Genomic DNA, 22,290 nt, shown 5'->3' on the forward strand with positions numbered 1-22,290 from the left:
TTGAAGAAAAGGTTCTAGGTTCCAAGTAGCATTTGGAAAATGGAGATAGTTCACCCTCCACTTTTTGATCACTTTTTCACTACTACATGCTCTGAGTCCTCATCCTAGGTCCAGGTTCACACTAAAGGTTGAGTACTAACTTATAGGATAACTACCTTATTATATCTGGTAGCATAAGAGGCTCAGCTTTCCTTTCTCTTTTGAAAGAGAGCTAATTTGCATATAGTTTTTCCCCACGGGAGCATTGCTTGTTCTATAAGACTCTTACACCTACTAGGCGCTCTCCATAAGGAGAAATAGTACCTCCCAAATCCTGACTAAGTCTGTTCACCTAGTAAAGTCTTTCTGCCTTGCCCTGTTAAGGACTAAAAACCCTGAGGTACTGGCAAGTGAGGTACTGGCTTAGCTATCAACTAAGTTATGCTTCAAGGCCTGTTTAAAAAGAGGAGCCTTGACATATAGCAGTGGTGCCCAACCATTTTTCGTCTGAGGGCCGCACTATAAATTTTGCGGGCCGGAACCAGGTAGCTTTGCCAGAAATAAATGCAAACGCTGTGAGGGGGCACGTGTGAGCATTACTACTGTGAAGAGGGCACATATCTGGCATAAGTACTTTGAGGGGGCACATATCTGGGCATAACTACTGTGAGGGGGCACATATCAGGGCATAACTACTGTTAGGAGGGCACATATCAGGGCATAACCACTGTGAAGAGGGCACATATCTGGGCATAACTACTGTGAGGGGGCATGTGCGAGCATTACATCTGTGAAAAAGGGCACATATCTGGACATAACTACTGTGAGGGGGCACATATCTGGGCATAACTACTGTGAGGGGGCATGTATGAGCATTGCATCTGTGAAGAGGGCACATATCTTGGCATTATTACTGTGAGGGGTCACATATCTGGGAATAACTACTGTGAGGGGGCATGTGTGAGCATTACGTCTGTGAAGAGGGCACATATCTTGGCATTATTACTGTGAGGGGGCATGTGTGAGCATTACTACTGTGAAGAGGGCACATATCTTGGCATTATTACTGTGAGGGGGCATGTGATGTATACATGTGTGTAATATATGTAGTGCAGTATGTGATGATCACACACTGCACTACATACATTACACACATGTATACATCAAATACTGCGCTGTCACCTTCTTCTGCAGGTTTACCTTGATGTCTGGTCTTTAGGCTTCATTCAGATCCTCCACCGCCATGCTTGCGCCGTGTGCCCGACACCACCAGGAGCTGGCCCCTCCTCCTTTCATCTCCCGCCGGCTTCTCCTACAGCAGGGCGCTCTATCGCTCCAGTGCCCGCCCAATCTTACCAATCAGGGGCGTAGCTAGAAATGACTGGGCCCCATAGAAAAAAAAATTATGGGCCCCCCTCCCGGATCTTCCACCCCCACATACCTATCAGACCTCCCACCCCTTCCAGAGCTCCCACCCAAACACCCCTCCAGGACCTCCCACCCCAACATTCCCACACCCCTCCCTAGATCCCCCTCAGTGTCATCCACAGATCCCCCCTCAGTGTCATCCACAGACCCCCCCCAGTGTCATCCACAGATCCCCCCTCAGTGTCATCCACAGATCCCCCCTCAGTGTTATCCACAGATCCCCACTCAGTGTCATCCACAGACCCCCCCCCCCTCAGTGTCATCCACAGATTCCCCTCAGTGGCATCCACAGATATCCCCCCTCAGTGGCATCCACAGATCCCCCCTCAGTGTCATCCACAGATCCCCCCTCAGTGTCATCCACAGATCCCCCCTCAGTGTCATCCACAGATCCCGCCTCAGTGTCATCCACAGATCCCCCCCCCCCTCAGTGTCATCCACAGATATCCCCCTCAGTGTCATCCACAGATATCCCCCTCAGTGTCATCCACAGATCCCCCCTCTCAGTGTCATCCACAGACCCCCCCCCTCAGTGTCATCCACAGATCCCCCTCAGTGTCATCCACAGACCCCCCAGTGTCATCCACAGATCCCCCCTCAGTGTCATCCACAGATCCCCCCTCAGTGTCATCCACAGATCCCCACTCAGTGTCATCCACAGACCCCCCCCCCCCCCTCAGTGTCATCCACAGATTCCCCTCAGTGGCATCCACAGATATCCCCCCCTCAGTGGCATCCACAGATCCCCCCTCAGTGTCATCCACAGATCCCCCCTCTCAGTGTCATCCACAGACCCCCCCTCACTGTCATCCACAGATCCCCCCTCAGTGTCATCCACAGATATCACCCCCCCCCCCCCTCAGTGTCAGCCACAGATATCCCCCCAGTCTCATCCACAGATATCCCCCCTTAGTGTCATCCACAGATATCCCCCCTCAGTATCATCCACAGATATCCCCCCTCAGTGTCATCCACAGATATCCCCCCTCAGTGTCATCCACAGATATCCCCCCCCCCCTCAGTGTTATCTACAGATATCCCCCCCTCAGTGTCATCTACAGATATCCCCCCTCAGTGTCATCCACAGATATCCCCCCTCAGTGTCATCCACAGATATCCCCCCTCAGTGTCATCCACAGATATCCCCCCTCAGTGTCATCCACAGATATCCCCCCTCAGTGTCATCCACAGATATCCCCCCTCAGTGTCATCCACAGATATCCCCCCTCAGTGTCATCCACAGATATCCCCCCTCAGTGTCATCCACAGATATCCCCCCTCAGTGTCATCCACAGATATCCCCCCCCCCTCAGTGTCATCCACAGATATCCCCCCCTCAGTGTCATCCACAGATATCCCCCCCTCAGTGTCATCCACAGATATCCCCCCCAGTGTCATCCACAGATATCCCCCCCAGTGTCATCCACAGATATCCCCCCCCTCAGTGTCATCCACAGATATCCCCCCTCAGTGTCATCCATAGATACCCCCCCCCCATGTCATCTACAGATATCGCCCCCCCCCCCCCCACACACACCCAGAGCCGCTTCCTAGCTAATTTATTCACTGCACTTGCCTCTGTGAAAGTGAAGGGAAGCACTGTAAACTCGCACAGGCGCACTGGCAGAGGCCAGGAAGACGGTGCATGCACACTTCGATGCCTGTGCGAGATTACAGCGCTTCTCTTCAATTTCACAGAGGCAAGTGCAGTGAATAAATTAGCTAGGAGGCGGCGCTGGGCAGGGAGATTGCGGGCACAGACAGCATCGCTTTGCTGCCTGTGCTGTTCGCAGCGCGCCCTGCGCTAGTGCGCTGATAAAGTCCTGTTACTGCGCGTGCCGCATTACACAGCTTCACAGGCCGCATTTGGCCCGCGGGCCATAGGTTGGGCATCACTGACTTATAGGATAGCTGCCTAACATCTGGTAGAATCAGAGGCTCAGCTTTCTTTTCTTTTTGGAAAGAGAGATATTTTGCATAGTCTCCCGGTGGGCTTTCAGTCTGGAGCTTGCGTATTCAGACATACACGGTCTTGGGTACATTAAATTTGTTGAGTTAAACGGAACCCAAACAATTCATCTTTGGACTCTTACCATTTGGACCTGCTTACCGTTTGTTTTGTTCCCTTTTCCCAAACAAAATAGCGTATGTAGTGTACGTCACCATTCTGTCCAGCAAAAAAAGATGGAAGAGAGCAGAAAGCAGGTCAGGTGGAGTCCAAAGATGAATCCTTTGGCCCTGTTTCCCTCATTAAAGTGAATGTACACATAGCCGTATGTATGTTAAAATGCAGGGGCGTAACTACCATAGCAGCAGACCAGGCGACTACTATAGGGCCCAGGGCAGGAGGGGGCCCAGTCTTAGTTGGGATTATCTCCTCTTCTACCGGAGGGGAAAACTTGATCAGGACTCCGCCCTCTAAAGCAGGCATCCTCAAACTGCAGCCCTCCAGCTGTTGTAAAACTACAACTCCCACAATGCCCTGCTGTAGGCTGATACCTGTAGGCTGTTCGGGTATGCTGGTAGTTGTAGTTTTGCAACAGCTGGAGGGCCGCAGTTTGAGGATGCCTGCTCAAAAGGAACAACTTTTAGCAAAATGAGGCAGTGGAAAAAATGTCCCACGGGTTATTAAAAAGGGTGGGGTTCTGCTTTGATCCTTGCTATGGGGCCCTTCTCTATGTATGTCACTGAGGGGCCTGGAATAAAACCTAAAATTGTCCCCAGATACCACAGTGCAGCACAAAATACTACCTAAATCATTCTGAGAGCATCAGCTCTTTATGTACCTGACTTTTGGCCAAGAGGAGGGCTTAGGTGGCCTTCAGGGCATTGGCCCACCTGGAAATTTTCCTTTAGGCCCCTTGCAGACGAGCGTTCCTCCTGCAGCACCCGGCCTGACCTCGTGTCGGGAGTCACATAGCATTATCATGAGTTATGAGGCTATGTAGCCCTTACGGTTCTGGAATGTATTGGATAACACTGGCAGCATTATGCCAGTGTTATCCAGTACATTCCAGAACTGTAAGGGTTACATAGCATCATAAATCAATATAATGCTGTGTGACCCCCAGCAGCGATAGGAGTTCAGGCCGGGTGCTGCGATGCGGACTCGCTGCGGGAGGAACGCTCGTCTGGAAGGGGCCTTAGGGTCTATGGCCATTCCTCCCATGTTAAAATATCATTTTCAGGTATTCAAACATATACCTGCAGAGGGCTAAACGAAATGTGAATTCTGCTTGACATACACAGTGAAATGTAAGCAGTTTGTTTTACATTTCCCTACTTTTGGTGAAAATCCACCAGTTCCACCCAATTTCCGTTTCTGTTTTAAGCCTAGATTCCAAGGTTTCACATTTTCCATGGTGTATTATTTTAGGCTCTTGTCCCTGCTCCGCCTGTTGGGCCAGACACTCCTCTGTCTGAGTTAACTTTTTACTGCAGCTTCTGGCTTCACTGCAAAGTGCTTTTCTTCCAGGCTGACTTTAATATTTAACTGTGTGAGGCTGGTTCCTGACAGAGAGACTCAGCACTGAGAAGAAGAGGGAGAGGAGTGTTAGCACATCACAAGTCAAACCAAGAAATGTATATTTCAGAAGTCAGAACTTTCCTACACAGAAGGCGCAAAGAGGTTCAGAAGACCTAAACATTGATGGTTGGGTACACAGAAGATATTTAAAAAAATATATTTATGGAACTTCGAGGAATATATGCTCAAGACAAATGCAAAACTAAGGACATGTGCTTCATCTAAGACTCCACAGTCGTGTTCTTTGCTGTTATGGGCAGTGGCAGCAGTAAGAGCAAAAGAAGAGTCATCAGCTTCTGCAGTCAACAGCCTCTGCACCCTACAGAGATACCCAAAGGAGAGAGAATTGCACGAGGAATGGTTGCCTGTGAGCAGAATAAAGGGGATGATGGAACGATGGCAAAGGCCACCCAATCTGTACTGGAAACTAAAAATAGCAGGTCACCTCCAATTGACCCAGATCTGCAGCTACTAGATGACATACTGACGGAGTCTGAGGATTGCTCGTCTTGGCAGGAGCCTATGGGTAAAGGACCAAAGATGACAAACTCAACCCAAGAAAATCAAAGATGGGATAAAGAAGTTCCAAGGACGCTAAAAACTATGGCAAAGCTACAACCAGTATCTTCTGAGGATGATGGAACCCTACATATACAGCAAACTATGGGAGGGGGCAGCAGCAAAACAGTGAGTAGAAAGCAGGCAAAGGTTTCCCAGGACCACAGAGCCGAGGGCTTCAGGTGCCACTGTTTATGATCATTTCTAGGGACACTGCTGAGCGTGTGCTTCTAACCTGCTTTGCAATTTATTTATTTTTTGTTAGGCTTTCAATTTCAACAACTGTTTCACTTTCTGCGTCTTCCTTAGACAAGTGAGCCAAATATAGGATTTCTCTATTCCATGCTTAGAATTCCGTGTGCTTCCGGATCCATGCCTCAAAAGTTAGGACATGTCCCATCTTTCGCCGCATCTTAAAGATCGCAGACCCTTTAAAGTCATGGGCCCACACTGCGATGCGGAGTGCATACAGCCGTTGCCTATGTTCAGCGTATCCATGGTTTGTGCGATCGTCCCACGAATTCAGCTTTAGACTAAATGCACACGATCATGATTGTGTGTGGATTTTCCACACCGTAGATCATATACATTGTATTCTATAAAAATTTTAAATCCTCATGTACACGATGCAGTTTTTTTCTGTGTGGATTTCAACCTGCAGTGCGGATTTTAAAATCAGCAGCATGTCAATTTATTGTATTTTTTCCTAACCGGATTTTTTCCTTTCACTTCAATGAGGAGGGGAAAATCCGCATGTAAATCCACACCAACTGATGCGGACTGTCCGCACGGATTTCGCTGTGAACACCTGCGGATCTCAATGCGGATTCTCCGCACATAAATCTTGAACGTGTGCATTTACCCTTAGGCAGAGTCCAGTGATGAACCCCTCTGATGGAATCTTTTTTTTTTTTTTTTTTACTATAAATTTTTACAAAAAAATTTAAAGGTGTTCAGTAACAATGTAAAAACAAGCATCAACAGCAATGGTGTCCAAATAATAAAAATGAGAGGGGCATTGACAAAAAACATCAGGTATCTTCGGTGAGCAGGTGTATTTGGCCATTCTGGTTGTAGCATCTAACCACATATTACATAACCGCATTAATGCATATTAATTCTATTATTTTGACATTGTACAGCTCTGTTGGGCTGTGTTCACATCTGCGTTGGAGACTCCATTGTAAATTTGGGCCAAAATTTGGGATAGAATAGCATGACAGCTCTATTTTGTCCGGGAAAGCGCTGTTTTGTCCAAAAAAATGACAGGCACCATGACAGAAACCAGATGGTGATTACAGTGGAGTTAGTCGCTTTCTTTGGTTAGGCTACTTTCACATTAGCGTTTTTTGCAAATCCGTCATGGATCTGCAAAAACTCTTCCGTTACAATAATACAACTGCATGCATTCGTCATGAACGGATCCGGTTGTATTATGTCTTCTATAGCCAAGACGGATCCCTCATGAACACCATTGAAAATTAATGGGGGACGGATCAGTTTTCTATTGTGTCAGATAAAACGGATCCATCCCCATTGACTTACATTGTGTGCCAGGACGGATCCCCTTGGCTCCGCTCCGTCAGGCGGACAGCAAAACGCTGCAGGCAGAGTTTAGTGTCCACCTCCAGAGCGAAATGGTGACTGAACGGAGGCAAACTGATGCATTCTGAGCGGATCCTTTTCCATTTAGAATGCATTAGAGCAAAACTGATCAGTTTTGGACCGCCAGTGAGAGCCCTGAACGGATCTCACAAACGGAAAGCCAAAACGCCAGTGTGAAAGTAGTGATCAATTTTTCTCTTACTTTCTGTTCCAGTGACGGAGCAGAAGACGGGATTGCCTGAAAGAGATAAACTAAGCCAAGTAAGGTTACGTTACATATGGAGCTGTTGTTTGGTCACTGAATTTTGTTACTTAGAGGTATTGCTTTTTAGCCACTGTACAGTATATTATTTTTGCAGTGTGTTGTGGTGGCAGCACTGTAAAGCATTGTTACCCAACAAACACAAAAATCCAGCAGCACCCTGCAAATACGAAGTGTGAGACAGTGACAGGAAAAGTGACCGGGGTCGTTATATTTCTCCAAGATGCCTCTCATAAATGTATTAGGCTCCAGAAAGTATATGGGGTCATTTATCAAACTGGTGTAAAGTAGAACTGGCTTAGTTGCCCATAGCAACCAATCAGATTCCACCTTTCATTTTACACAGGAGCTGTCCAAAATGAAAGGTGAAATCTGATTGGCTTTGAGTTTGATAAAGACCTCCTATATCTCTTCCCAGAGAAGCTGGATGAGATACAAGGAATCCAGGAAAGAGTAGTTTGCTAAGGGCTTTGGTGAGTCCTGTTTTCGGGCCTGGATTTTTATGGAATTATGGGCAGGTTGGTAGTGGGCCAGTACTTGGCTATTAAGGTATAAGGTGTGCACCAGATAAAGAGAGACATCTGAGGAGACAGAACCTGTCTGGAGAGACTGTTACTGCGATTACTAGCCTCAAAGTAGACATTTACTCCTGGTGTGAGGTAACACACGTTAATGTCACTTTGTCACGGAAACGTATTCGTTTTTTTAGTGCCTAGCCAAGCAGTGGTTGATTTGTATTTTGAGCCTAATGTAAAAGCTATGGGGAACATTTACTAACCTATGTTTGCCACTTTTATGGCGTAAATAGGTCGCACATTTTGTTGCATGCCATTTGTGCTGCGAAAATGTGCAACATGTCCCCCTTCTTGCCATTTTTCAGAAGTGGCAAGAAAAGGGGGCGTCCCGCAGACCCGCCACATTTATCTTAGCTTTCTTCACTCCAGTTTCCTGGTGTGAAGAAATACTTAAATCTACGGCAGCTAGTGACGGACGACTGGAAGATGTCCCAAATATATGAGAGGCGTGCACCTCTGAATAAATTTGGCTTATCTTCTCATACAATACGCCGGTCTTGATAAATGTCCCCCAATATGTTTTTTGTTTATTTTGTGCAACACGGAAAGCCCTGTTTGAAATGGACTTCTGTGTCACTCTCTTTCACTGCATTTGATCCCATTTGCCTACTGCTACTTATTCCCACACAAGCTAATATTTTTATTACTTTAGCCCCTTTCTACTCTTCATTTTATATTGGAGCTGGGGGCTGATACTTAACATGAAGCAACAAGAATGAATAGCGTTACCTCTGGAGTAGAGCTTGTAGCATCAGAAGGGGTTGACTGCTATAAGCATACAGATGGCATCCTGCTGCAACAGCCGGGATTGGAGCTAGCTCTGATCCTATCCTTTTAAGTCTTTAGATGCCATGGTCACACAGTGTAGTAGCTGTTGTAATAACCACCACAACTACTACATTGTGTGCATTTACCTATCTCTAGGTGATGTTGTCATGTTGTTGAGGCCTCATGCACACAACCGTTTTTTTTTAACATCCCGCAAAACGTGGTTCCGCTGTACCGTGATCCGTGCCCGTTTTTTTTTCCATGGGTCTGCCGTGATTTTTGGAGGATCCACGGACATGAAAAATGAAATAAAATTCTAAGTCAAGTTTGCCATTGAAATGATAGGAAAAAACGGACACGGATCACGGACACGGATCACGGACACGGATGACAATCTTGGGTGCATCCGTGATTTTCACGGACCCATTGACTTGAATGGGCCCGTGAACCGTTGGCCGTGAAAAAAATAGGACAGGTCATATTTTTTTCACGGCCTAGAAACACGGGTCACGGGCGCGGTGTAAAAACGGTGCACAAGCCGAGTTTTCAACGGCCCCATTGAAAGTCAATGGAGCCGCAGAAAAAAACGTCTAACGGCACAACGGCCACGGGTGCACACAACGGTCGTGTGCATGAGGCCTAATACTGGAGTTTTCCAGGACTCTGATATTCAGCATTGGACTGGAGTTTCTTGAACCCACCAGAAGAAATTACTCTCAGGGCCCAACCGCTATGTCGTCGATAAAGTCTAACTGATTAACATGCTAAGGGCTCATTCAGATGACTGTATATGTTTTGCGCATCGGCAATTTGCAGACCGCAAAAACAGATATGATTGTCTAAAAGTAAGCCCTTAGACACAGACCCTAGTGGCTAGCGACTGGCTTCAGAGGCAGCTCTAAATCCAGTTTTTCTCTTGGACCTTTGAAGCCCATTATGGCTTCATAGACTGAGCCCACCGGAGGATCCTCTGGTATTCCGGTGGGCCAGTCCAACCCTGCTGATATTGATTGAAGGGGCTGCAGTGAACATAATGTCCCCTTACTGCTTACTAGGCACAAGGGTTTTCTTGTTCATCAAGTGATTGCTGCCACCCATACCCAAGCTGATTATTGGGAATGAGTGTTTCTACAAATGCTCCTCCCAGGAATTGGCACAATTATCAGTCTGTGTAAAAGGACCTTTAGGCCACCATAGCACAGAGCCATAGGGTTTCAGTGTGCAGTCGTATGGTGCTCCCATACTGCACCATATTACAGAATTATTCTTCCCTAAAAGCAGTGCGTCTTAGGAAAGAATATCGCTGTAATATAATATCCAACAGAGCATGCCACAATTAAATAGGATACACAGATAGAGCAGGGTCCCATAGATACATACAAAGCCATGATATGTCTGGCCTAAGAAATTAATAGCAGATCGCCTTTTACACAATTTTTTGTTGAGAACATGTTTCAGGCACATGTTAGTAAATCTCAGATCCATTGACTTCAATGCTTTTTTCCTGTGAACCGTCAGCCTGCAGAAAAGAGGGTGGGAGCATGGACCACTTTGATCAAACATGTCCATTCAAGTATATGTGTCCATGAAAACCACAGATAGCACATGGATGCCATCTGATGCTTGGAGACACTCCGGAAATCCTCTTTTCGGCTTAGACGATTCAACTCATTGCAACTGAGCCACCTTCCTTTTTTTTTTTTTTTTTCGCGCAGGAAGAAAAACGGACAAAACACGACCCTATGGATCGCAAACAGGCATGGGTGTGTGATTAAGGCCTTGGTGTAATATAAACATTTTGTATTAATATGAATATTTTCAAGTGGTATAAACCTACTGTATTTTTCGTTTTGTGAGTGACGCTTCCCCCCCCCCAAAAAAAGCAGGGAGGGAATGCCAGTGCGTCTTATGAAGCAAATACTAATGAGTGCTTTCATTACAGAAAGATTTCTGTTCTGTAAATGTTAGGTAATAAACAGTATGGTAACCATTGCAGCTACCACTTACATCTATATGTAATAATTGTATATGTGACATAAGACCATGCAGTGTTTAGAGATGTAACAGGTGACTTGCAGCTGAGGCCCTCACTGGGAGCTCAAGAATTGGCTGCCGTCCAGAGCAAACCAGATGTCTGTTTATACAGAGCGTAGAGTTAGAAATGTGTGCTTATAGCGTCACCTTGTGGTGAATGTAAGGCCTACTGCATAAGGGTGCATTCACCACCGTATGTATTATGCGGATCCACAAAAAATACGTATGCAGTCCGCGTTGCATCCGTTTTTTTTTTTTTGCGGACCCGTTGTCTACAAAACAGACAAGAATAGCACATGTTCTATCTTTTTTGCTGGATTGCGGAATGGACATACAGTTTTTTTTTTTTTTTGCAGACCCACAGAAATGCGGATCAGATGCGGACTAAAAATACAGTTGTGTGAATGGGGCCTAAGACTTTAATATGGTTCTGAAGAACAGGAACCGTTAAGCCCCTTTCACACGGGCGAGATTGCCGCACGGGTGCGATGCGTGAGGTGAACGCATTGCACCCGCACTGAATCCGGACCCATTCATTTCTATGGGGCTGTGCACATGATCATTGCGTGAAAATCGCAGCATGCTCCTCTTTGTGCGTTTTTCACGTAACGCAGGCCCCATAGAAATGAATGGGGTTGCGTTAAAATCGCAAGCATCTGCATGCAAGTGCAGGTTTGCCGCAACGCATCCGGACCTTATCCGGACACGTTCGTGTGAAAGAGGCCTTAAGGCGGCCTTACATATTCAGTAGCTGTCTCTCCTGAATCCCTCACAACTCCCACATACATCGGCTCAGCCGATCTTGTATGTCAATTGAAAGGGGAGAGAGGAGAAATGTTAATGCATGCCCTATCAAATGCCATATTACAGAGGAAATATTTCCTAGAACTTCTGCCACCAGAGAGGAAATATGTCTGACATACTGAGCCTCACGGCTGAAAATCAGTGGTACTAAGGCTGTGTGAATGAGGCCTTAGACCCAATGTGGACAATACAAGAAAAAAGTGATGAAAATAATGTAATTTCTTATTTGGTTGAGTATACAATCATCCCTGGACAATTTTGCCAATTGGCAGAGAAAATGTTTTGCAGTTGTAATGATTTCTCAGAATTAATTTTCCGAGATTTTTAGACTGATGACCTATCCTCAGGATAGGTCATCAGTATCTGATCGGTGGGGGTTTGACACTCGGGACCCCTGCCAATCAGCTGTTTTAAGAAGGCACTGAAGATCATGTGAGCACCGCAGCCTTCTCGTAGCTTACCAAGCACAGCACCATGCATTGTATAGCGGCTGTGCTTGGTATTGTGCTGAGCCCCATTTACTTGAATAGGGCTGAGCTGCTAGTAGGCCACATTTGAGAGTTGAACTTGTCTTCCCTGGCCTAGGAAAAGCTGAGAGAAGGCCGTAGCACTACTGTGAGCACCTTCTTAAACAGCTGATCGGTGGGGGTCCCGGGTGTTGGACCCCCACTTTTTATATACTGATGACCTATTTTGGTATTTTATAGCTTGACCCCATTAGGGCATTTTGAGGGACTTACCCAGCCACGTTTCGGTGCTGGCTGCCTCTCTGCCCAGTAGTCACCACTATGATCAGTGCAACGGTGCTGGGGGAGATCGGGAACGACACGTGCTTCAGGTGCACGGCTATTCCAGTAGGGTTGATAGGCTGACCAGCTGGAGCTTGGTTGGTCGGCATATCAGTGAGTTTGGATGTCAAGCCAATCAAGCCATGGCTCGGTGTCCAGGAAGTGAGAGTGGGTAGACTCGACGGCGAGGAGGAGTGGCACCAGGCAGAAGGTCAATCAGACAATCATAAGGACGATAAGGAAGCAGGGTCTTAGCATCTTTCTTACTGAAGACATCCGCAAAACTTGCATACTGCTGCGGAAGTCCAGGCAGGTCTATAGGTACAGTAGGCAAGGATGCAGGTGGACTGGCAGGCTGATCTCCAAAGCAGAATCTGACCAGAACTGGAGTGTGCTGAGGCAGCCAGGGAAGACCAAGGATAACCAGATTCACGGACGCTGGCAGCACATAGAAGGAGATCATCTCTGAATGCAGAACCCCTATTTACAACTTAAGGGGCATAATAACAGAAAGCACAGATTCAGGGAGTGGCAGTCCATTTTTCGGAAGCCACTGACAGAGGCCTTTCTGGACGGATGGTAGGAAGCCGGTACTGATGGACCAGAGCTTGCTGAATGAAGTTACCGGCTGACCCAGAGTCCAACAATGCAGGCACAGACAGTGTGATTCCCTTGTGTGAAAGAGTCACCGGAACTGAAAGTTTCGGAGAGGAATTCTCCTTGTCTAGGACCACCTCTCCAACTGATCCTAGACATTGGCGTTTCCTGGCTTCTGTGGACAATTACGCACAAAGTGGACCTTGCCTCCACAATACAGACACAGGTTCTCTGCTTTGCAGCGTTCCTGGTCAGACAAGGCTCTCTATTTGCACGGGCTCTTCAGATAGGATGGACACTAGAGGAAGAATTGGCCTCTGGAAGGATGGAGCCAAACGAGGTGGTCTTCTGGTGCCTGCTTAGAATGTTCCCTGAAAACGCATAGCTATCCTTGTGGCCAAGGTGATCAGGTCATTCAGAGTATGCTTAATCCAGTCAGAAAGGCCCTCCCAGAACACAGCCAGTTGAGCCTCATTGTTCCATGCAAGTTCGGCAGCCAGGGAACGAAACCGGATGGCGTACTGACCGACAGACAAGGAACCCTGTCGTAGACGCAGAAGAGGTGATGCAGCGGAGAACGTGCGGCTGGGCTCTTCAAAGACCAGGAAAGACTGCAGATTAGAGGTCTCTAAACATCCATGTTCCGAAATAGGATTTGCCCAAGCAAGGGCCTCATCAGACAGCAGGGACACAATGAAGGCAACCTTGGACCACTCAGTGGGAAACTTCTGCCCATGCAACTCAAAGTGGATCAGACACTGGTTCAGGAAACCACAACAGGTTTTTGGATCTCCAGAATAACGTGATGGCAGAGAGTGTTGCACACCAGTGGCACACAAGTCCGGATTTACCAGTGTGGGAATTGCATGAGTAGCAGCGACTGGTGACCCTGCAGTAGCTAGAGAAGAGATGTTATCCAGACGAGCAGCAACATTTTGCATGAACTGCATTATGACATCCTGACGTTCACTCTGACGCCTCATCGTAGTTCTGAACTATTTTGGGCTGGGAAACTTTTAATGCATTCTTCTGAAATGATTAAGTATAAGTAATATAGCCATAATTATCTAAAATTCAAGAGAAATGCCCAGTGAGTAGAGGGGCACACTTTACAGATAATTTGCTTGTAGATAAAACACTGTTATCCTGCATCTTAAAGTAGGGTATTTTTTTTTATTATTGCATTGTACTCATTTTGAGCTAAAAATATTTTTTTTTATTGGCCTTTATTAGAAATATGGTGTCCTTTATTCTGAGATACTCTAACTAGCAGCCTGTGAATTTTCTGTCTTTTCTGTCAGACCAGGAGCAGAGAGATTCCTTATCTCTGTTCTCTGGCATTATAAACAATTATGAAAGCTCAATCCTTGTCTTACATATAAGAATGTGGCTTAGATAAGTGTTTATGACCTTAGAAGTTTAGAGATAAGGGTTATTAGATTACCGGCACAAAGTTAAAGTACCAGTCACACAGTTAGGAAAACCGTTAACCCTTTTTGACAGAACAGCTCAATATTTTTAATAAAGGCCAATTGAAAAAATGATTTTTAGCCAAGAATTTGTAACATGCAATCATAAAAAATTGCCTCCGAAGGTTTACCGTACATATCCTTTAAGGCCCATTTGTACTGCCCGAGCAGTGGGCAGATAATTTCTAACAATCGTTCGTAGGAACGCTCATTTGCAATAATCTGCCTTTGTAAAGGTGCAGCCGAAACGCTCATTCATCTGGTAATAGGATCGTTGGTGCGATTACCTAAATCATTGTTTGCCGGCAGCAGATTCTGGTGTCTGCTGCCAGCAAATAATGATTCTGTATGGGGACGAGCGGTGGCATTAGCATTCTCTCCTCCCCATACTGCATGTACATACAGCGGTCTCCTCAACTGACGAGCAAACAATGGTCGGGAAGGTATGATTCCTTCCTGACAATTTTCTGCTCAATTCACCAGTAAAAAGGGGCCTTTAAAAAGGTTTTTCTGCTTCAAGCTATCCCTGTTTGTTAGAAGGATCTCCTGATAAGTTGATCAATTACATGGTGTCCTACTAGGGACACAGATCTTATAGGGTTCACAGCAAAATGCTCATCTGTCAATGAGCTATATAACAAATTATGATTTTTTTTTTATTAATTGGAGGAGAGCTCATATTTCAGAAAAAGCGGACAGTTGGTTCATAAATATGACGCTCTGTCTGAACACATTATTATACAGTCATTTATCAAGACTGACATTCCCATACATCAGCCTTGATCCTTCTGCGCCCGTGAAATGCACCTTATTTATAAAGAGGCAGATGACTCCTAATAAATTAGGCGCATCTCTGGCAGTCCGCGTGAACCCTTGCCCTTCCCTCTAATACCCACCCCTTTTCTCGCGACTTCGGAAAAGTGACGAGAAGGTTACAATTGTTGCAAAAAATCTTTTGTAAATGTCCCTATGTGTATTTACACCATATAGCTGGCTTAAATACATTGATAAATCTCCCCATATGGCTCTGTGTCTTCTTCTCCTCACAGGGTATATTCTAAATGTGGCTGCTGGAAACCACCACTTTGGGGAGCTCAGTGCAAAGGAATTTATACAGTTACTATTGTACTTACAGCAGCCCTCTGGTTCAAAACGCTTGCAGGTGAAAATTGCAAAAATAAAATCCCCTCCACATATTTGGTATCACCGCATCCATAACAACCTGCACTACACAATTATCATGTAATTTATCCTGTACTGTTAACACCATAATAAAAAAGCTATCAAAAAGTGTCATGTACAGTACCCCAGAATGATACCAATGAAAACTAAATTTTGTTCCACAAAAATCAAGCGCTCAAACTGCTCCATAGAAAGAAAAATAAAAAAAATGATGAGTCTTAGGATTTGGTGATGCCAAAAAATGTTCATTTTTTTTATTTTTTTAAACTCGTAAAACTCAGTAGAAGTATTGCTGCCATCACCCTCCCAGAAAGAGCTAATAAAAGTTAATGAGTAAGTTATGTGCACACCCAGGATTGTCATTGCATTAAATGCACACAGTACATTAGGCTGAATATAACATGCAAACTCAGGAAGTAGTCCGTTTCTGAATCACATCCTTTGTCAGCCTCACTTGTTCTGTTCCTTGTGGATGATGTGCCAACAGCAAATGGTTACAGAAGGTAAAGTCGTCCAACAAATAAACAATGTTTTCTACATTTCAGGCTCCAGGAACCACAGGGATCTTTGACCTTGAAAACAACAACTTACCCAAGTATGTACGCAAAAAATATCCTTAAGGTATGAGGGTCTGATTGAGGCAGATTGTCTGAACTGCAGGGGAAAATAGTCGAAAGAATAACACCCATAGACAACTTGTCCCAATAAAGAACTGATATGACAAAAAGCAGTAGTATGTGATGAATTCCCAGAAATCCATGGGTTGTTTCAGCCCATAAATAATTTATATTATTTGAAACTATACATGGATACTCCATAGAGTCTAAGGACTTGAAGAATGACATACCTAAATCTGAGTTCAACTGTATTCACCCAGCTCTGATTGGATTGGCCTAGATATTGTAGTTGATTTTAGGTACTATGCCAGATATCACAGTGCACACTGCCATAAAATGACTCTAAAGACCCCTAATCATACTTTTGTACTCTTAAAGGGATGCTCCGGGCTACTGATTGGTGGGGGTTCGACACCCATCACCCCCACCGATTAGCTGTTCCTTGCAGATTTCGGAACTAGCACTGTCAGTGTAGTGATTGTGCTGGGTTATGGCAGGTCAGCCCACATTCAAGTGAATAGGAAGTGAGCTGGAGTAACCCAGCACGGCCATTACACTGCAGCTGCAGGGAACAACTAACTGATTGGTGGTGGTGCTGGGAGTCTGACCCCCACTGATCAGATATTGACGACCTATGCTATCAATTTTAAGAGCCCGGAACACCCCTTTAACTGCTTGTGGAAAGTGAACAAGGTGGTGTTTGGACCATACATGGCATCATCTTCTAGCCATGGTAAAATGTACTTTGGCCTTACAACCAAAGGCGCTTACCAGTAAAGGGGGTATCCCATGATTAATGTAAAAAATTATCCAGTTTCATATAGTACATGCCAGTTACTTAGAACCAGCCCTGTACCTCACATGGATCCAGGGATCTCTCCACTCATTGCTCCAATTGCTCTGCCAGATTAATTCAAGCTAGCAGCTGTGTGTGTGTGTGTGTGTGGGGGGGGGGGGGGGCGTTTCCTTTCTCAGGGGTGTGCCCTTTCTGCTGCAGCTGGTGGTAGTTGAAGGATGGAACAGAGCATGTACTTCCATCTCAGTGGCAAAGAATATTGAAAAAGAGCAAACAGCAGGTGGCGCGATTTCAGCAAATAAGGCTAGGAATACATGGTGACATATAGGGTACAATTAACGTGATGGGGCCAGACTCCCTAAACGCCCTAGGGGAAAAGGGGGGAATGGGGAGGACTATCAGTCCCTAAGCACCCTCCCTATACAGTCAGGCGCTTGCCAGTGTAGTCCTAGCCTAACTCAGTGGCTATCCAAAAATTTTAATTGCATGCCATTACAAAAATATTCAGATCCAGGTGCTGGTTTTGAGAAATGTAGAATATTACTCATGGGACAACCCCTTTAATTAGATTGTATACCCTCAGTGGTAGGGCCAGGTTTTTAGAGCTACCCATCAGTTTAGTAAGTAATGAAAGATCCTTGCTTAGCTAATTATGAAGTCAGGACAATGTCTAATGTGAACCTTTGCCTTAGGACTCTCGGTTTTGTTGTTTCTCTGTTATTCCTCACATAGCATTATATTGATTTATGATGCTATGTAATCCTTACAGTACTAAAAACGTATTAGATGACACTGACATAATGCTGTTAGTGTCATCTAATACATTCCAGAACTGTAAGGGTTACATAGCATCATAAATCAATACAATACTATGTAACCCCCGGCAGTGCTGGGAGGTCAGGCCCAGTTATCAGTTTATTCATTATTTTCTAGGAGGAATAATAGAGTTGTAGGAAATTATTCTACAGGATTGTTAGTTCATGGGGAATACAAGTGTTATAGCTGATTGTCCTTGTATTGAAGACACTGAGGAGAGTGTCTTGGACCGTCTTATGACCTTAGCACTATGTGAAAAGTTTTAAGTCCTGGTTGGAACTAAGTGATGGCCCACTACATCCAAGGCTACTGTAAATATTGCTGTCCACCCTGATTAGTTTCTTGATTTTAATCTTCTAGGCTAGAAAATTAAAGGGGTTGTCTGAGATTTTGATATAAATGACCTATCCTCAGTAAAGGTCATTAATATCAGATCTGCGGCGATCGCACTTCCAGCAACCCCACCGATCAGATCAGATGTTGTGGGGCTCCGTTGAACACTGCGGCCTCTTCCTCGGCCAGTGACATCACATTCATCGGTCACACAGCCTAGGCGCAGCTCAGTCCCTTTCAAGTGAATAGGGCTGATTTGCAATACCAAGCACAGCCAGTATACAATGTACAGCGCTGTGCTTCGTAAGATGCAAGGAGACCACAGTGCTCACTAGAGTACCACGTCCTCCTAAAACAGGTGGGGTCTCGGGTTTCTTAGACCTGTCCTGAGGACAGATCAATATCAGAATGTCGGAAACCCCCTTTAACCATGATCCACAATAGCTTCATGACATTTTTTCATGATCCTTGTTTAGGACCACATACACAGATTTTTCCATTGCCCTAACCTCTCTCTAGGGACAGGGGAGTAAAAACCCCTCCGGGGTACCACAGACTGGTCACTTTGTGGAAACCCCACTCCCCTTACCTCTAATATCCACCATAATGCAATGTGATTTTCACTTATGGACCATCCGGATATGGGACTTCTACAGTAATTGTGACTCTAAAAAATAAGAACCTGAAAAGCTGCACATTCTGAACATTTTATCTTTGTTCTGTTGATTCTTAGGCCGTCACACACGTGTCCTGATCCTACGGAAGCAGACAACCCTATTGCCTATGATGACACGGAGGAAGCCCTGATGGAGAGCATTGAAGAAGAATACTCACAACTCCACCCCGTCCCCTCAATGCACTGCCAAAAAATGTGAGAGCCAAAGCATGTCCAAGCTCAAACCCTGACCTCCACCAGCTCTCCAACTTTAATTTGCTTCATAGATAGCACTCGGTTATTAGTGTATTTACTTAACTATTATATTTAAATATATTATCGTCAATATGTCATTAAGATGGGCTGTCCCTAGGCAAGCCGCTGTCCTGTTGAGTTACTATGGATCTGCAAAATGCGATAATTAAAATGTCCTCTAACTGCACCCAGTTCCACAATGGGGTGCAACCCAGTGAGTTAATAGCATGATAATTATATACCTTCCCAGCAGGACAAGAGGATGTAGTGGAATCTACTGAAATTCATTTCTGGTAGGCCGATGACCTGTAGGCTTGAACGGAGCTCTAGGAGTGTAAGACATACAATGCAATCCAGTACTAAGACCAGCGGTGGCCAAATCCAGGCACACAGGTCAGGACAAGTTGTTAATCAATTTTTGATTTAAGGTGAAACCTCTTAGAAGTGGCCAAAATCGCACTGGAAATTGGTCTTTTACAGTGGTGGTCCTTTAAAAAAAATAAGAGGACAATATAGTATATGATGGACTGAAAATCTCCCACAGCAATTCTGGTCTAGATAAATGGGTGGTCTTCACAAAGTGGTGTTCCTTTTAAGAGGGCTATGCTTTTGAAGGGGTTTTCCCACAAAAGATTTAAAAGGGTTTTCCAAGACTTTGTAACTGATGACCTATCTTTCTCAAACAGCTGATCGGCGGGGGTACCAAGTGTCAGACCCCCACTGATCAGATACTGATGAACTGTCCAGAGGATAGGTCATCAGTATTAAAGTGTCGGAAAACCCCCTTAAAATTGTGGATGTGTTTGATCACTGGTGGTCTGACTACTGGGATCCTCAAAGACCTCGAGAACAGTAATCCCCCTAGCACTGTCTCTGTGGGAAAACCCTTTTAAGATCAAAAACACACTGGTGAGCTTTTTGGTGTTTTGGGTGGACTCTGAATAGACAGCTGGGTCTTTATTTTCTATACCATGGTGGACTTTGACATGATAGAATCATTCTTAGGCCTCGTTCACATTTCCTTCTGCATTTGACACATGTGAAAAAAATCATTCCTTGTTTCATTCATGAAGATTTCCGTGAAGGATCCGTGTTTGGTCCGAGTGTCTGTTTTTTACCCTTTGTGTGTCATCTGTTTTCCATGGACACATCTCCTATCAGTGGCCAGGGAAAAACGCACCAAACACGGATGCCATCCTTGTTGTGTCCATGATTTTCATGGACCCATAGACTTCAATGGGCGTGTTTGTTCTGCATCACGGACAAAAGTAGTGCATGTCTCTGTGATTTTTTTTTCACTGACCAGTAAAAAAGAAAAAAACTGATGTGTGAACAGACACATTAAAATAAATGTGTGCTGTCAGCGGAAAATGCACACAGCACACATCAATGAAAACCGGAAATGTGAACGAGGCCTTAAACTTGGTTCATTTGGAGCTTTTTGTAAAAAAATTAATTACAGAACCTTTGGTGGAGATTTATCTATCTGGAGCTGAAAAAGGAATTTTCTCTGTTAGGGCTCATTCACACGCCGTGTCTTTGATGACATCCGTGACAAGATGTCCATGAAGGATCCATGTTTGGTCCGTGTGTCACTTTTTTGCCCTCCGTGTTTCATCCATATTCCACATACACTGCAAAGCTGAAATTTTGTTTCCAAAGCATCTTCTTCCAATGCTTCATGAAAACCACACATCAAACACTGACGGCATCCATGTTGTATGAGTAGTTTTCATGGACCCATAGACTTTAACCACTTCAGTCCCGCTAGGTGAAACCCCCTTCATGACCAGAGCACTTTTTACACTTCGGCACTACACTACTTTCACCGTTTATCGCTCGGTCATGCAGCTTACCATACAAATGAATTTTACCTCCTTTTCTTCTCACTAATAGAGCTTTCATTTGGTGGTATTTCATTGCTGCTGGCATTTTTACTTTTTTTGTTATTAATCAAAATGTAACGATTTTTTTCCAAAAAAATGACATTTTTCACTTTCAGCTGTAAAATTTTGCAAAAAAAAACGACATCCATATATAAATTTTTCGCCAAATTTATTGTTCTACATGTCTTTGATAAAAAAAAAATGTTTGGGCAAAAAAAAAATGGTTTGGGTAAAAGTTATAGCATTTACAAACTATGGTACAAAAATGTGAATTTCCGCTTTTTGAAACAGCTCTGACTTTCTGAGCACCTGTCATGTTTCCTGAGGTTCTACAATGCCCAAACAGTAGAAAACCCCCACAAATGACCCCATTTCGGAAAGTAGACACCCTAAGGTATTCGCTGATGGGCATAGTGAGTTCATAGAACTTTTTATTTTTTGTCACAAGTTAGCGGAAAATGATGATGATTTTATTTTTTTTATTTTTTCTTACAAAGTCTCATATTCCACTAACTTGCGACAAAAAATAAAAAATTCTAGGAACTCACCATGCCCCTCACAGAATACCTTGGGGTGTCTTCTTTCCAAAATGGGGTCACTTGTGGGGTAGTTATACTGCCCTGGCAATTTAGGGGCCCAAATGTGTGAGAAGAACTTTGCAATCAAAATGTGTAAAAAATGACCGGTGAAATCCAAAAGGTGCACTTTGGAATATGTGCCCCTTTGCCCACCTTGGCAGCAAAAAAGTGTGACACATCTGGTATCGCCGTACTCAGGAGAAGTTGGGGAATGTGTTTTGGGGTGTCATTTTACATATACCCATGCTGGGTGAGAAAAATATCTTGGTCAAATGCCAACTTTGTATAAAGAAATGGGAAAAGTTGACTTTTGCCAAGATATTTCTCTCATCCAGCATGGGTATATGTAAAATGACACCCCAAAACACATTCCCCAACTTCTCCTGAGTACGGCGATACCAGATGTGTCACACTTTTTTGCTGCCAAGGTGGGCAAAGGGGCACATATTCCAAAGTGCACCTTTCAGATTTTGCAGGCCATTTTTTACACATTTTGATTGCAAGGTACTTCTCACACATTTGGGCCCCTAAATTGCCAGGGCAGTATAACTACGCCACAAGTGACCCCATTTTGGAAAGAAGACACCCCAAGGTATTCCGTGAGGGGCATGGCGAGTTCCTAGAATTTTTTATTTTTTGTCACAAGTTAGCGGAAAATGATGATTTTTTTTTTTCTCTTTTTTCCTTACAAAGTCTCATATTCCACTAACTTGCGACAAAAAATAAAAAATTCTAGGAACTCGCCATGCCCCTAACGGAATACCTTGGGGTGTCTTCTT

General features: G+C 44.7%; 1 protein-coding gene across 1 annotated transcript; it reads left to right on the forward strand.

Moving 5' to 3' along the window:
- The first annotated feature begins 4,848 nt into the window (after nt 1-4,848).
- LOC122934940 lies at nt 4,849-20,897 on the forward strand. The gene is made up of 3 exons (XM_044290616.1): nt 4,849-5,620; nt 16,121-16,170; nt 18,871-20,897. The coding sequence occupies exons 1-3, from the start codon at nt 5,186-5,188 to the stop codon at nt 19,010-19,012; spliced, it is 627 nt and encodes a 208-aa protein (XP_044146551.1). The 5' UTR covers nt 4,849-5,185; the 3' UTR covers nt 19,013-20,897.
- Nucleotides 20,898-22,290: the final 1,393 nt, after the last annotated feature.

The sequence above is a fragment of the Bufo gargarizans genome, chromosome 4 (genome assembly GCF_014858855.1).
Source record: "Bufo gargarizans isolate SCDJY-AF-19 chromosome 4, ASM1485885v1, whole genome shotgun sequence".
NCBI lineage: Eukaryota > Metazoa > Chordata > Amphibia > Anura > Bufonidae > Bufo > Bufo gargarizans.

Bases quoted from the DNA above. Each gene is read 5' to 3' on its own strand.
- LOC122934940 (XM_044290616.1), top strand. From the start codon at position 5,186: ATGGGCAGTGGCAGCAGTAAGAGCAAAAGAAGAGTCATCAGCTTCTGC. The intron at 5,621-16,120 runs GTGAGTAGAAAG...TCTACATTTCAG, and splicing joins GAGGGGGCAGCAGCAAAACA to GCTCCAGGAACCACAGGGAT. The intron at 16,171-18,870 runs GTATGTACGCAA...GTTGATTCTTAG, and splicing joins GAAAACAACAACTTACCCAA to GCCGTCACACACGTGTCCTG.